Source organism: Abrus precatorius, unplaced genomic scaffold (genome assembly GCF_003935025.1).
Source record: "Abrus precatorius isolate BTA unplaced genomic scaffold, Abrus_2018 Scaffold8, whole genome shotgun sequence".
NCBI classification, from domain to species: Eukaryota; Viridiplantae; Streptophyta; class Magnoliopsida; order Fabales; family Fabaceae; genus Abrus; species Abrus precatorius.
The window spans coordinates 619,622-633,527 of NW_020874428.1; the positions used below are offsets into that span (position 1 = coordinate 619,622).

Sequence of the window (13,906 nt, forward strand, 5' to 3'; positions counted from 1 at the left end):
GTTCATCAAGTAATTAAAAAATAGACTTGATGAGTGACCCTAAAATGTTTGAGTCTATGACTTCAAGATTCAATTATATCTAATCTATTAATTTTAATTTATGTTGGATTAGTTGAATTGAGCGAGTTGAAACTCTACTAAAAATTGTTTATGGTTCCATTATTGGTTGATAATTACAAAAATATTATATCATTCATAGACAAAACTATTATATTATATTTATTTTATTTCTTATTCTTAAATATTTATGCAAAAATAAGAAAAATAATAAATTCATCATTCTTTTATAATTTCTTCGAAACAAAAAACATCACTTTTTAACAATTAAAATATTGTTGAAACCAAATTAGTTTTGTATTTTCTATTCTTAGAACTTATATAAAACATTAAATAAAAATTTCAATTAATAATTATTTACGTATATATTTTATAGTGAATGTTATTAAAAAGATCACATCGCAAAATTGGATAATTCATTTTTATCACACTTTGCGAGGATAAACCTTTAGTTCAATAAAATCATTGTATGCCTTATTTATATCATATAATCGCAGCTTCCGCTATAGACCATTTCATGTTCGTTTATAATATCTTTTTTTATTTTATTACTTTTTTTCGTTAAGAGAAGAGAAAAGTGGAATAGAATAAGTTCAATTTAAATAAGCATATAGATAAAATACTTATAAGAGAAATAAATTATATCAAAGTTAAATAAAACTTGTCACAAATAAAAAATATCTTATATTTCTCAAATTATATGCCGTTGGAAGTACAAAATAAACTAATAAAAATAAAAGAAAATGCAATGTTAAAGATCGTATACCATAAAAAAATACCTAGTTAAATAATCAAAATTCATAACAAAATACCAAAAAAGATTTAAAAAAGGAGAAAGGTATATATTGAGTTATAATACGGCAAAGTGCAGAATAGCGATAATTAAGTGTCACTACATTTAAGCAAGAAACCTAAAAATAGCTGAGAGCAACATCATATTCGTGCTGCACTTCTTGATGCCAGCAATAAAGAGATCAAAAATTGGTAAGCTCGTTCAACAGCTCAAAAACTGTTTTCTATAAGTTAACTGTAATCATATTTCATTAATACTTTCTCACTTTATGTGGGCGACCTCCTGCAGATTCATTCTCTCTAGAGCGGCTATGTCTGCCCCCTCTACCATGCTTTCCTCCCCTGCAAAGAGATGATGTTTTTACTTACATTCTCTATAAATATGTCACTTGTTTTACTGCCGACATTTAACAAAAATGATATGGTTTTAGCCCCCCAACAATAACTAAAGACGCATTTTTTAATTTTAAGACACTAAAAATGAATAAAAGTTTTATTTTGACTAAAATAAGAAAACCATATTTTTTTAACCAAAAGTAGAAGATGAGTAAAAAAAATATTTAGGCCCAATTAGGATAAACTTATCTATAAATATTTATAAGAAAAGAAATGGCGAGATAAAATGAATTAAACCTTTCTCATAAGTTAAAATCACCTTGCAGAGCACAACTCACCATTTTCAGAAGCTCTTGCATTCAATTTTCCGAAAAGCTCAAGTTCACAACTTAATTATTAATTATAACTTTTGAGAGAAGTTTAATTAATTTTACCTCCCTATTTCTTTTCTTACAAACTAGACCTTATTGAAACTTGTCAAATTCAATGCATGGTGCAGCCACTTACCTTCCTCGGTTATTGAAAGATTCTCGGCGCTTTTCTTGATTACCACGAAGCAGGCTCCAGTATTCTCTCTCAGCCTCACCTGGGATAAAAAACACAAACAGCTCAGTGTAACCAATAAAATTTAGATTGTGTCAATAGATACCAATTTAGTGCCGCTCTCCGCAACAATGTTCTCGAAATCATCTACCCTCAGTCCCTATTCTTTTATATCCTTCCCAATACAAATGATAAGAGAAAAAACAATGAAATGAAGAGAAAATAAACAAAATATTGACAAATAAGACTTTTAAGAAATTGTACCAGCTCATGGGATGAGTAAAGGATTGATAACGACAGGAAAAACCAACTTGGTAGAGAGAGTAATTTTGTTGAATAAGACATGAAGTTTGCGCTTTACCATCTAAATATGATAAAGCTTTATACTCATTACTGCAAACATTAAAAGAAACAATATGCTATTGCTAGGACTACACATGAAACCCAAACATCAATAACGAAACCATAGCCCCCTCCCCCCTAAACATGAAAAATTAAAGTAGATGTTAAACAAACCAGTCACGGGATCTAGAGTCGCTATATAATTCTTCACAACTATGCCCCCGTTTTCAGAAAGAACTGCAGCAGCACGAGCTTTCTGGGCAGCTTCAGGTTCTTCAAAGCGAATGTATCCTGACTCATCTCCAATCTTGAAATCAATGAACTGAACAGGCAAACAACATATGAATTATACCAGTCTTAATCAATTCAGAAAGCTAGATGAAAAATTGATAAACAAGTTTTTAGTGGTTTAGAATGAGAGAGCGAGAGTGGTCTAACCCACCATCATGGTATTCAAACAAAACTAAAGGAAAAAGTACCATTTTAAAAGTGCAAAAAATTCCAAAAGACAAAGATGAGTTATAGATTATAATAATAGATAGTTCATGGCTGTAAAAAATTGGACAAATCCAACTAGCTGCAGAAAGGGGGAAAGCCCAGTTACCTTCACATTACCAAACTTCTCAAAGACACCCTTCAAATCCTCACGTAAGACAACATCCTTGTTGTCCTTGTAAGCAGCAGCTGAAATTTTTCCATCAGTTTCTTTACACTTATCTTCCCTTTCAGTCTCCTTTCCTTCACTCACCTCATTGTTTTCTTTATCATTGTCAACATTTTCAGATTCTGATATCTTTTGATCACTTTCCTTGCCAGAAGTTTCAGATTCAGAGGGATTTTGTTGATCTGTTTTGGATACAGCATTATTGTCATTGGTTTGTTGATCAGTGTTATTTTGTTCTGAAGGAACTTTATCTGAAACACCCTTTAGTTTGAAGGCTATGAGTAAGCCTTTAGGGTAGCTGTGATAAGCATGAATGGAGATAATCAGTTAATAAGCTTTTTATTTTGCAAAAGGGATGTGAGGACTAAAAGAACTGTCAGTGTCTTACTTTGATTCTGTATTTGTGTTACATTGGTGATCTGAACCACCTGATAAACGAGATTTTTCATGCTCTTCTAATTCTTTTTCTCTCTCTGCATCAAAGTCCTTCCTAAATTGGATATAAATAAATATAAACAATATTAGACAATATGCATATGTAACTGTCCCATGTCCTAAATTTCTTATATTAGTAACAAAACCCAATATTGCAAGCTAAATGCAGTAAATTGAAAATTTTCAAATATTGATGCAAAGAGCACCACTAGCTCCACAGCAACTACAATCAATTCATAATTTTTTTTTCCTTTTTTCTTATTACAAATATAGATAATAATTATAAATCTTAATGCAATATAATTTTTTTCAGAATTTAACAGAAAATATAGGATTATCCTCCTTCTTTCCCTTACATCAGAATATATTTTAGTATATAGGAAAAAAAAAAAACCCTTTTTTCATTACAATTCATCAATAGCTAGTGACTCAGTATTGAATCACTATGAAGCATTCTTACTTTGGCTTTAATTCCAACTCAGCCCCTGCGTAGACTAGTCTTTGCTTCAAAACTTTTTCCACTTCTTCATCTGTTGCGAACTCAACAAGGGCAGTACCACAAAAGAACCTTTTGTCTCCAACATGGCGAGGCAATCGAACACTGTTAACCTGAAATGAGAAAACAAGAATTTAACAATTATCATTTCTGTTACATAAAATTAACATAAATTATCAAAAGTATTCCCTACCTCCTCGAGGACTATCTTCCAAAATTTTATTATTAAAGCAACATATAATCTGAAACATGTAAAGATTAACCAATGGAATCAAATGCCAGAGTTTATCTTGACATGCTGAAGACAATCTGATGTTGATAAGAAACATAGGAAATTAGGTATTATGCTCCAATTTCAGATCAAGAGACTAATGAACTTTATAATACAGGTAGCGCATACCATGCATCAAAACTCAAAGAACAGGAAGAGGTAACACAATACTCTCTTGCTAAAATGTTATAAATTTCAATGTAAATGATGCCACCATGCTAATATTACCTTGCCATATTGACCAAAAAATGTTTCGACGTCTTCAAGCTTCACACTATATTCAAATGGTGATGCAGCAATTGTTCTGATCTCTACCTGCTCAATCACTTCTTCTGGCTTTGGAAGTTCAGTTGCCCGGCCAACTTTGTTACCTGAAACATATGAATAGAAAATATGCAAGAAATAGGTTATAAGCTATAACAAGCAATAAATACAGTTCAATAAACATAAAATTAGCACCAAAAATTTTAAAATGTTTTCATATGATCAACTACAGACTTAGCAGTAACAAATATGTGGTTAAATAAATATTACTTTCATTCATTTGAAGCCCCACCCCAGGAAACACAAGCTAAAGTAAAAAAATAAACTGAATTTGGGACCGACCATTTGCTTCCTCTGCCTCTCATCTCAATGAAACCTAAAAATTTTTAGAAGTGTTCTTTTAAATAAAACTTAGGTTTAAATATATTACTGTCCCTACAGTTAAGGTTTGGTTTTTGGTCCCTGTAGTCTTGATTTCTTAGTTTTTGGTTCTTGCACCAGCAACATGCCACTACATGTGCCCTTCAAGAGATACCCATCAAAACTAATTTCCAGTTAACTATGGGTACTAAAACCGAAACTAATAAAATTATAACAATCAAAACCTAAACTGAATAAAACTATAGAGAATCTTTAAGCAAGTGAAACTATAGGGAGTAACCTAAAGCCAAACTTCTAAAGTATAGAACAACAACAACAACAACCACCAAGCCTATTCTAAAGTATAGAAACTAGAATAAAAATTTGAGGTAAAAATGATTCATAAGTATAGCGTGAATAGTGCTTCCAGAAGCAATTAGTCAATCGGCACAGCAAAGTCAAACAAGGGGGGAAAAATCACTAGCTCCAACTCTAAACTAGCCAAAAAAAAAAAATTACCACTAAACTCAGACAAAATTGCCATGATATTGATTCCATAATTATGACTAGCACATAAATCCATCAGTGATTGTTGCCTGAGCATTACTGCATTTCTCACATCATTAAACACAACTATGTAACACACACACAAAGCGTAGAAACTGACCATCTTGCGAGATTTTAAGCGAGGCCGAGTTTCTCAAAGCTTGAGCAACAGCTTTAACAGTGTCTTCTGTTACCTCAGCAGGCTTAACATCCCCCAAATTAAGATGCTGTCGCATCCGATTGAAAGAGCAAATCAAAGCCAAACTAACCACTGTTTGGTTGTAATAACAGTTAAGACCAACAACTATGCAAACAAAAACACATAGCTACATGTTTCATGAACTGGGAATACAAGCAAGAATAATTGAATAATCATTGCCCAGTTCGATATTGTAGAATTTACAAAAATAAGTTTTTTGTTTTAAGAGGAATTTGAGGGAAAAAAGGGAGAGGATAAAAAACTTATTATTTTAAAATTAAAAAAAATTATATAATATTTATTCTAACAAAAAATAATTAATCCATTAAGTTTATATTAATATATTCTAAAAAAACAATTTAACTAAAATATATTTATTCATAACAGAATTTTGCCCTCCGAAAATCCCCGTTTTCAAACAACCCTTCTGATGAAACAAAATAGAACGGAAGTTCTTAACTTTTCAACGTAGTTACCATTCCAACAAGCTCAATCCTTTAGTTACTTACTCAAAACGCTATAAATGATACAAATTAAATGAGCTAACAAACAGGGAATAACGATGGAGGATACTGCCATCTTGGCTTTCAGTGACGGTTTTCTTTAAAAAATTGTCTCTGGGAAGGTTGCTATCGCTGAAGTAGAACTCCACCTGTTTGGGGGAGAAAAGGGAAACAAAGAGTTTAATGAACGACGAAGCAAAAGCAAAACGGGTAATGATGAGCGAAACACAAATACGACCGGTACGAACCTGTCGTATGACTTTCTTCGACGTTTCCTCGTCCAGCGAGAGGGTCGCCATCGATCAAGCGGGATTCAAAGAGGCGCGGTGTCAGAGACAGAGAGAGAATGGGAGCGTAGGGTTTTTGAGGGTTTTGTTTCTTTTCGTTTCATATATTCACAATTTCTCATTTCAAATTTTAAGCGCACATCTCCTCGTTAAATTAAAACTTCACTCTTTTTTTTATTATTATTTATTTTTAATAAATAACAATGTATTATATTTTAAGAGTGAAGATAACCACTAAAAATAATAATTTTTTATTAAAAAAAAAGTGTGTATTATTTGACAAATATAATAAATATTTGTTTTTTAATAAAAAAATACTATTGTTAAATGTTTATATCTAATTTTATAATTTAAGATTAATAATTAATTAAAAAATTCTTTTTTTGTCTAGAGTAGTGTATCTTTCATTGGAAGCAATTTCAAAATTGATATCACATATTAAGTTTAATCAATCTTTATTAATTTGCGTGTTTGATAAAAAAAAGCATATTAACTTTAGTTTTAAGGGTTAAAGATAAATAATTAAAAATGATAAACTTTTATTATAAAGCCATTTATTACTTTAAAATATTTTGATAAATTTTTAAAATATAAGGAAGAATATTTAAAATGAAAAATTATAAAATATTAAAGTTAATATTGAATTAAAAAAATTACATATTCAATATACGAAGAATTGCATGTCATAATAAGGACTCACACTTAAGATAGCTTAAATAAAAGGTCTCACATTCTATATACAGTTGTAGGTAAAATATGTTAAGCCAAGTTTTAGAGTTGATGTTATTAAAGATATTTAAAACTTTATTGCTTCTTTTAAAATTAAATTAATAAGTTGTAATTTTTTTATGCATAGTATTAATACACTTTTAAATTCATCTTTATCAACACCAGTCTTTAAAGTTAAGCAAAATTTCTAAAAATAAATAAATAATAGATATTTTATTATTGATAATAAATATTTTATTGAATAAAAATAAAGAGATAAAATAGTTTTAAATTGAAAAATTATAAAAAATATTTATATTAAGATATGTCATCTTTATTAATATTGTACATCTAAACTCGAATTTTAAGAATTACAATCAAACTAAGATGTATAATAATAATATATTTTGCTGCAGATTCTGCTTACTCACTTTGTTATGCTTTGCTTAGTCATTAGGCTATTCTAGCAAAAGCTACTAATGTGTTTTTAACGAAGGATCAATTTGCATATTTTGTTAAATTACGACACTAGCTGGTTGTACAGGTTAACCTTGTTTAATCTGCAAATGTGATTGCATAACTTTTGCAAAATGGTATAATACATATATATCCTGTGGACGAATACATGATTAAGAGCTTTCTATTAATGTAAACTTGCTTATAATCTTTGAAATTGAAACAAAACATATACTCCGGGCATAGTGGAGGCACACCACAATGACAAAAAATGTGCGTAAATAAATAAATAATTGAAAACCTCTATGCACCATTCTTGCAAAAGTCCTCAAATCCCATGTATTCATTCTTTTGAATCTTCAAGATCGTTCGTGATATGCCTACTCCACCTACACAAAGGCATACAAGTGAAAGCTATATAAGCAAGCTGCACATTCACACGTCGCCAGGCACAAAAAGCATAACACTTGGCGAGTAGAAACTTGTCATATATGTAATAGCATAAACACTCACCAAGTGCAACTGCACTAACAAATATTGTGAAGGCCAAGACAAAGACAATCAAAGACGCCCTTCGGAAGATATTAACAAGCTTGTCAATGATTTTCTGTCCTAGGTATGCTGCAATGGCAGCCACAAGAGTAAGATAAAGAGCTGCAAAACATGATGAAACATGCATATAATCAATATAACTCAATCATTTGAAAGGTATTGGCTTTGAAGATCATTCAGAATAAAAGGGCAACATATGAAGTTTAATTTTACCATAAGGAACAGGAAAACGATTCAAGAGGTAATATTGTACAACAGATAAAGATGATGAGTACATCATTCCAAAAGTGGCTGTGGCACTTGCTACCTGAACATGCATAAAAGCAAAGAAGATCACTATATTTGCTTCAATTTATATAATGATAGAATAAGGGTGAAAGTGAAAGTGGTGTTGGAACTCACCTGTGGAGCAATTCCGACTTCCAGAAATAAAGGACCCATGACAAATCCAGAACCTGTTCCAAGTAGTCCACCAACAGTTCCAGCCAGCAGAGAACAAACACTAGCTAGAAATAGATGATGCAATTTCCAATGTATGTGTTGACCTCCTGCAGATCTCCCATGATATAGGCCTATTGCTTGGTACAGATAAAATACTAGAGAAATTGGTATCTACAAAACAGAAAAGTGTTGCCTCCCTGTTAGAGATAATTGCCAACTTGCCAAAGGTTCAATTTCATTATTTGTAGGTCGAACTCCCCTGTGATACAGATTAATTTCTCAATAAATACTTATAAAAAAAATTAATTTTTTTTTTTTGCATAAGATTAAATTAATTTTTTAAATCCATTTTATTTTATTTTTATATTAATTTTCTTCTTCTATAAAGACTTATAAAGACTTACATAGAAGTTTATCTAAATTAAATTATAGAAGAAAATTGAATAAAACATCTTTCAAAAGTTAAATGAGAAAATTTTAAAAAAAGATAAAATATATAAGTTAACTTATCAAAGATGTTTGATTTACTTTATCTCTTTATTTTATTTTTCTTTGGAATAACATATGAATAATTTATGACTCATAAATGGGTTTATTATCTTATCCTGCCCTATACCTTGTAAATGGGTTAAAATGCATAGCGATGATAGACATTTGATGAAAAAAGGAAAAGAGAGACTCAAGTGTAAAATGAGTGTAGGAAAAATGTGAAAAACAATGCATTACTCTTGGCTCAAAGGAAAAGAGAGGATAAAAATAACTTAGTCGTTGGTTTACCTGTAAGGCAATAAGTATCCAGTACATCATTGAACAGGAAGCTGTAAAATTCTGTTAAAAGTAAATACTTTTAAATGGTTAATTCTAAACTTGAAAAACTTATAACAGAAAAAGGACAAATGAAATGCAAGTTGTACTAACTTTACCAGCAGATTAAGAAAATTACCTTGCCAACTTGTAAGGCAACAAATGCAAGCCAGACAGAAAAAGTAAGCACAAACTCCTTCCAATAAATGTTGCCAAGGATGCTCACCTGCATGCACAGTTCCATTCCTTTATGGCATATGAGAACTTATTAGATTATGTGAAGAAAAAGACTACCACTCTATGCTAACCTCAGGATTTCTAGTTTCCATTTCAGACCCTACATCTGGACCACCAGGAAGATACTTGTATTCCACTTCTCCACTGCAAGTTGCTGGAAGAAAAGGCCAATGGCATATATATATATGGTTAATCTACGCATACATGTTGAGCTTGTGTGTTGTGATCATGTTAAATTTTTACATGAGAAAAATCAATATATAAACTCACCAATAGACTTAGAAAGCTTGATAGTCTCCCGAGACTCCTAAGTGTTGGAAAAGACAGGATTAGAATTACAACTGAGCTTGCACATAAGATGTAAGAATGGTTCAGCCCAGACTTTTAAACGAGTCAGGCCTACTTCCCAAACTTAAGGCTATGTCACCTCTTAGTTGGCATTCAGTATTTAAAAATTTTAGAGAATTTAAGATTTTAAGAAATTTAAATAATATAATTTAAATTTTTATTATTTTTATTTAGATAAAATAATTTTTAAATATTTTTATTTGAATTGAATAATTAAATTACTTATATTTAAAAAAATAAAATTATCACTATATTTAATGAATTAAATTAAAATATGAAATTTAAATTATCAAATTAACCCCAACAAAATAAAAATATGAATGGAACACAATAAATGGAAAAAATTTTAAATTATCGCTATTTTATTAGGATTTAAATTCTTTAATTTGAGTTTACTAAAATTTTTAGAATTTTAAATTCTTTAAAATTTAATATCCAATAACAAATTTTAACTTATAAAACTATAATTTTTTTCAAAAAATAAACTACTTATTTAAAATATCTCATTCAAACACACTCTAAAAATTTACCTTGTGATAAGGTCTTTGATAGTTTGTTTGAATGCAGAGTTGAAATAGAAAGAAAAAAAATTAAGAGATGAGAATTAAAGTGAAAATAGAGTAAAATATATTTAATGTTTAGATGAGTTAAAATAAGAAGAGTAAGTAAAAAAGAGTGTGAAAACAAATAATTGAGTTATATTAAAAATTAAAATTAAGTTAAAAATGTTAGATTTTAAATTTATTTTTTTCTTAACAAAAAATCCTTTTTTAATTTTTTTAATAATTTTTGTTATTGTAATATTTAAAAAAATAAAATTAATAAAAACCTTGTCTATTACCCCTCATCCAAATAAGGGGAATTGACATCTTCTGGTCTATGTCTTTTCCTCTTCCTTATTTCTATTGCAACCTAACAAGGCCTAACATGTTTAGTTTCGTGTGAAGATGCTGGTAAATTTATGTTTATTTAAACATTATTAGTTCTATCTTGCATGTTAGATCCATATATATATTCTAACACACAGGTTAACGAGACAAAACTTTAAAAAACACATAAAGATATAATTTTATAACATTAAGTCAACACATTCATAAACGTAGTTAGTAGTAACACGGTACGGAGATGGGTAAGGATAAATGATTCACCACTTTTTACAATGTAATGGCAAGACTTGTTGAAGATAAAGCTGGTATGCATTATGCAAGACTATTGAGTGAAATTGGCAACTATGTTCCTAATTTCACTAAGCATGATTGTGAAGGTCCATGCACCAATTAAATGTAAGGTCACCTAAACACTGAATTTGTACTATTCACCTCATTTATTATTATGGTTTCCTCTTTCCATTTCTTTGTACCCTTGAAGAATGCCCTGATTGATGTCCCTGCAGGGTCCAATATAACAAATCAATCTTGTTACAGAGTGAAAGTTTAAGTGAAGTACAAATCTTCTAACATTACCTAGACAGAGAATAATTAGAAGAACAGTGACCATCCAATCAGCAAATATTACACTTAAAATGACTCCAATGCTAATCCCAAGCATGAGCATGGGTTGGATAAGCAGCATCAAATCATAGTCGATAACTGGTAAATCAAGTTTGGGATGCTTTTGCTTCAAGCAAAAGAACACGGTTGAGATAGCTGCCCCTGTGACCATACCTAAAGTAGACACAAGAATTGGCCAAACCATTTTAGCAATAGACTAGTTTATAAACAAGTAGTTTATCAAAATTAATTCTACCGGACTATAAAGCAAATGGGCAACAGATAAATGCTTACACTTTGAAATAGCAATTGCTGATTTTGGATCAAACCCAATAATGAGGATAAGCATTGGCACAAAGATGCCCCCACCACCAACTCCCCCTACACTTCCAAATGCTGCTCCAAAGATTCCAATCAAGGTGCCAACAACGATTCTCCAGCCAAATTCCATTTCCTATTCATGGTTGAGAAATTGAATATGGTGTCTGTCAATCCCTGAACTCAAAATGAGCAACTGGCAGAGATTTCAAACTAGAGATTTCTATTACCTTACGAAATAGAACCATAGAACATTTACATCATATATCAAGTGCTCCTTATTTTCTATGCTACAAACATTATATTCCAAGAAAATAACTCCCTTGGTAAATCAAAGAGCTTTTCTTGCTAATTAACTGTGCAATTGATCTAAGATGTGAGGGACAATGTAATGGAAAGAAATAAAATGTAATGTGATTGATGGATGCAAGAAACTTACTGGCCACACATTTTGATAACCCAAATGACTCCATATGAATTCCATGGCTTTGATATGATGAGATAAAACTTGTTCTTCATTTGTATTAGTTACTTCACATTTAGTGCTTGTAATAGCATAAATGAACACACAAAGCAGAAAAAAATTGAAGGAAAAAATGACAACACTTCTCATGATAGACCCGCCAATTTGCTCTAGCAACCATGGAAAGAAAGAAAGAAGATTGGGTGAAAAATGTAACAGCCAAGAAATTGAAGATTATAATGTTATTGGTTTGAGCAAATTACAACTTATGGTTTAAACTAAAGAAATAATATTAAAAGCTTCAGGGAATTGGCACATGGCATCAGATTTAAAATGTTTTTATTTAGCCTAGACTCTAAGATAAGGAGAGCAGTTGAACATATGCTTTCAATGTCTCAATTATAAAGTGAAGGAAAGGCCCTTTTTCTTAATAGCCATTTTATGGATGCTGTACCCTACTACTTTAATAACTTCAAATGAAATTTAAATTCTTTCAAATTATCAAGTAGCATGATAGTCGTATTAGAAAAAATATATAATTCTTTAGAGATAAATTTGGTTTTCGAAATTAAAACTTATGTGGAAACCAGTTTCTTCTACCCAAAACACTTAATTTTATTTTTTCTTTACTTAAGATCTTAATAAATTAAACAATTAAGTTATTTTAAAGCTCCTCATAATGCAATGATCCCAACATCACGTTTTGGTCAAAATTTGAAATAAGTTCAAACATTTCCTTCTCCAACCCTGATTTCTATTTTTTTTTTAAAAAACTCTTGCCATGATTTTATTAAATTTTTACTTTTAAACATTTACAAATGTTTTGTAGAATAAGTTTATCATAAATCCCTCAAATATTTGGGTAGAAAATAATAATTTGATGGTTTTAAATATTATAAAATCAATGGAAGGACCAAATTTGGACGTAAGTCAAATTAAAGGAATAAACAATGCAATTAAAATTATTATATATAAAGTAAAATTTTAAGTAGGGATTTATAATTAACATTTTAAAATTGTAGGTTTTTAATTCACATAATAGAATTTGAATTCAAATTTAATTCTAATGCTGTACCCTAATTATTTACCTAATCTAAACGTAGAATTAATTATTTCAAATTAATTCCAATTTTTATTTAAATTAAAAATATAAATTGTAATCCAAAATTCGTTATTCTAACAAATAAATGAAAAGTTGAGAGGCTAATACAGTTGATCACTTTTCCAAAAATATTGAAGGTATTTTTGTTTTACTTATTTTTTACACGATACATTTTATTAAGAAATTATAACTATACCATAAAATTAACGATTTTAAGCTAATTTTAATTTTCATTAAAATTAAAATTAAAAACTATGATTCTAATTTGTTATTCAAAAGAATAACAACAATTTATAAAATGAGTTATTAATTGTCTTAAATTGAATGTCTTGATTTTTTAGTTGTTTTTTAGCTGATGTTTTAAATAATTTTAAAATAAATTTTTGGCTTTATGATAGAAATAATAAACTATTCACAAATAGTGAATTTTTTATATTTAAATAAAACATATAGATGAAAATATGAAACAATGTAGTATGTCCTATCTTCTGAAATTAATCAATTAATTAATTATACTCCTACATAAGCTGCCCAAGGAATAAGTGTTGATTGCTACAATACCCACTATCGACATAACACGAATTCAGACAAGTACAAAATTAATAATTACAAAAATTTTAAAACAAAAGAAGCAATTAAATTCTTTTTTTTTTTCTTTAATGTATTATCTTTTAATTTTTTAATAATTTTTTACTGTTATTTAAAATATATTTTATTTAGATAATCGATATCTAAAATAATATTATTTGAGTGAAATATAATTATTATAAAAGATGAAACTCTCTCGTATATTTGATATAATAATATCTATTAAGATTTAATCTTGTTAGTATAAATTTAGAACAATTTCTGTCAGTTAGATTCAAGAGGTTTAATAATTTTTTTATAAAAT

General features: G+C 29.3%; 2 protein-coding genes across 3 annotated transcripts; both read right to left on the minus strand.

Annotated features, from left to right (window-relative positions):
* Window positions 1-823: 823 nt before the first annotated feature.
* On the minus strand, window positions 824-6,199 carry LOC113847211 (la protein 1-like). 2 transcript variants are annotated; one of them, XM_027476173.1, is made up of 11 exons: window positions 6,057-6,164; window positions 5,879-5,957; window positions 5,228-5,377; window positions 4,165-4,307; window positions 3,630-3,778; window positions 3,123-3,224; window positions 2,930-3,032; window positions 2,675-2,878; window positions 2,245-2,392; window positions 1,693-1,771; window positions 920-1,191 (listed from the first exon to the last, which is right to left on the minus strand). In XM_027476173.1, the coding sequence occupies exons 1-11, from the start codon at window positions 6,105-6,107 to the stop codon at window positions 1,101-1,103; spliced, it is 1,299 nt and encodes a 432-aa protein (XP_027331974.1). In that variant the 5' UTR covers window positions 6,108-6,164; the 3' UTR covers window positions 920-1,100. The 2 variants fall into 2 exon arrangements, with proteins under 2 accessions (XP_027331973.1, XP_027331974.1); XM_027476172.1 differs by having other exon boundaries at window positions 824-1,191; window positions 2,675-3,032; window positions 6,057-6,199.
* Window positions 6,200-7,562: 1,363 nt separating this feature from the next.
* On the minus strand, window positions 7,563-11,936 carry LOC113847477 (sulfite exporter TauE/SafE family protein 3-like). Its single transcript, XM_027476618.1, has 12 exons — window positions 11,889-11,936; window positions 11,426-11,585; window positions 11,105-11,305; window positions 10,961-11,028; window positions 9,564-9,600; window positions 9,365-9,447; window positions 9,196-9,282; window positions 9,030-9,080; window positions 8,214-8,423; window positions 8,025-8,118; window positions 7,773-7,913; window positions 7,563-7,648 (listed from the first exon to the last, which is right to left on the minus strand). Exons 1-12 carry the CDS (start codon window positions 11,931-11,933, stop codon window positions 7,563-7,565), a joined length of 1,263 nt encoding a protein of 420 aa, XP_027332419.1. The 5' UTR covers window positions 11,934-11,936.
* Between the last annotated feature and the right edge of the window lie 1,970 nt (window positions 11,937-13,906).

Excerpts from the sequence above, each read along its gene's own strand:
- LOC113847211 (XM_027476172.1), bottom strand. The coding sequence starts at position 6,107 with ATGGCGACCCTCTCGCTGGACGAGGAAACGTCGAAGAAAGTCATACGA. Across the intron at positions 5,958-6,056 it reads CGAAGAAAGTCATACGACAG|GTGGAGTTCTACTTCAGCGA; the intron begins GTTCGTACCGGT and ends TCCCCCAAACAG. Across the intron at positions 4,308-5,227 it reads GCTTAAAATCTCGCAAGATG|GTAACAAAGTTGGCCGGGCA; the intron begins GTCAGTTTCTAC and ends CATATGTTTCAG.
- LOC113847477 (XM_027476618.1), bottom strand. The coding sequence starts at position 11,933 with ATGGAATTCATATGGAGTCATTTGGGTTATCAAAATGTGTGGCCA. Across the intron at positions 8,119-8,213 it reads AAGTCGGAATTGCTCCACAG|GTAGCAAGTGCCACAGCCAC; the intron begins GTGAGTTCCAAC and ends ATGCATGTTCAG. Across the intron at positions 7,649-7,772 it reads TGTTAGTGCAGTTGCACTTG|GTGGAGTAGGCATATCACGA; the intron begins GTGAGTGTTTAT and ends GCCTTTGTGTAG.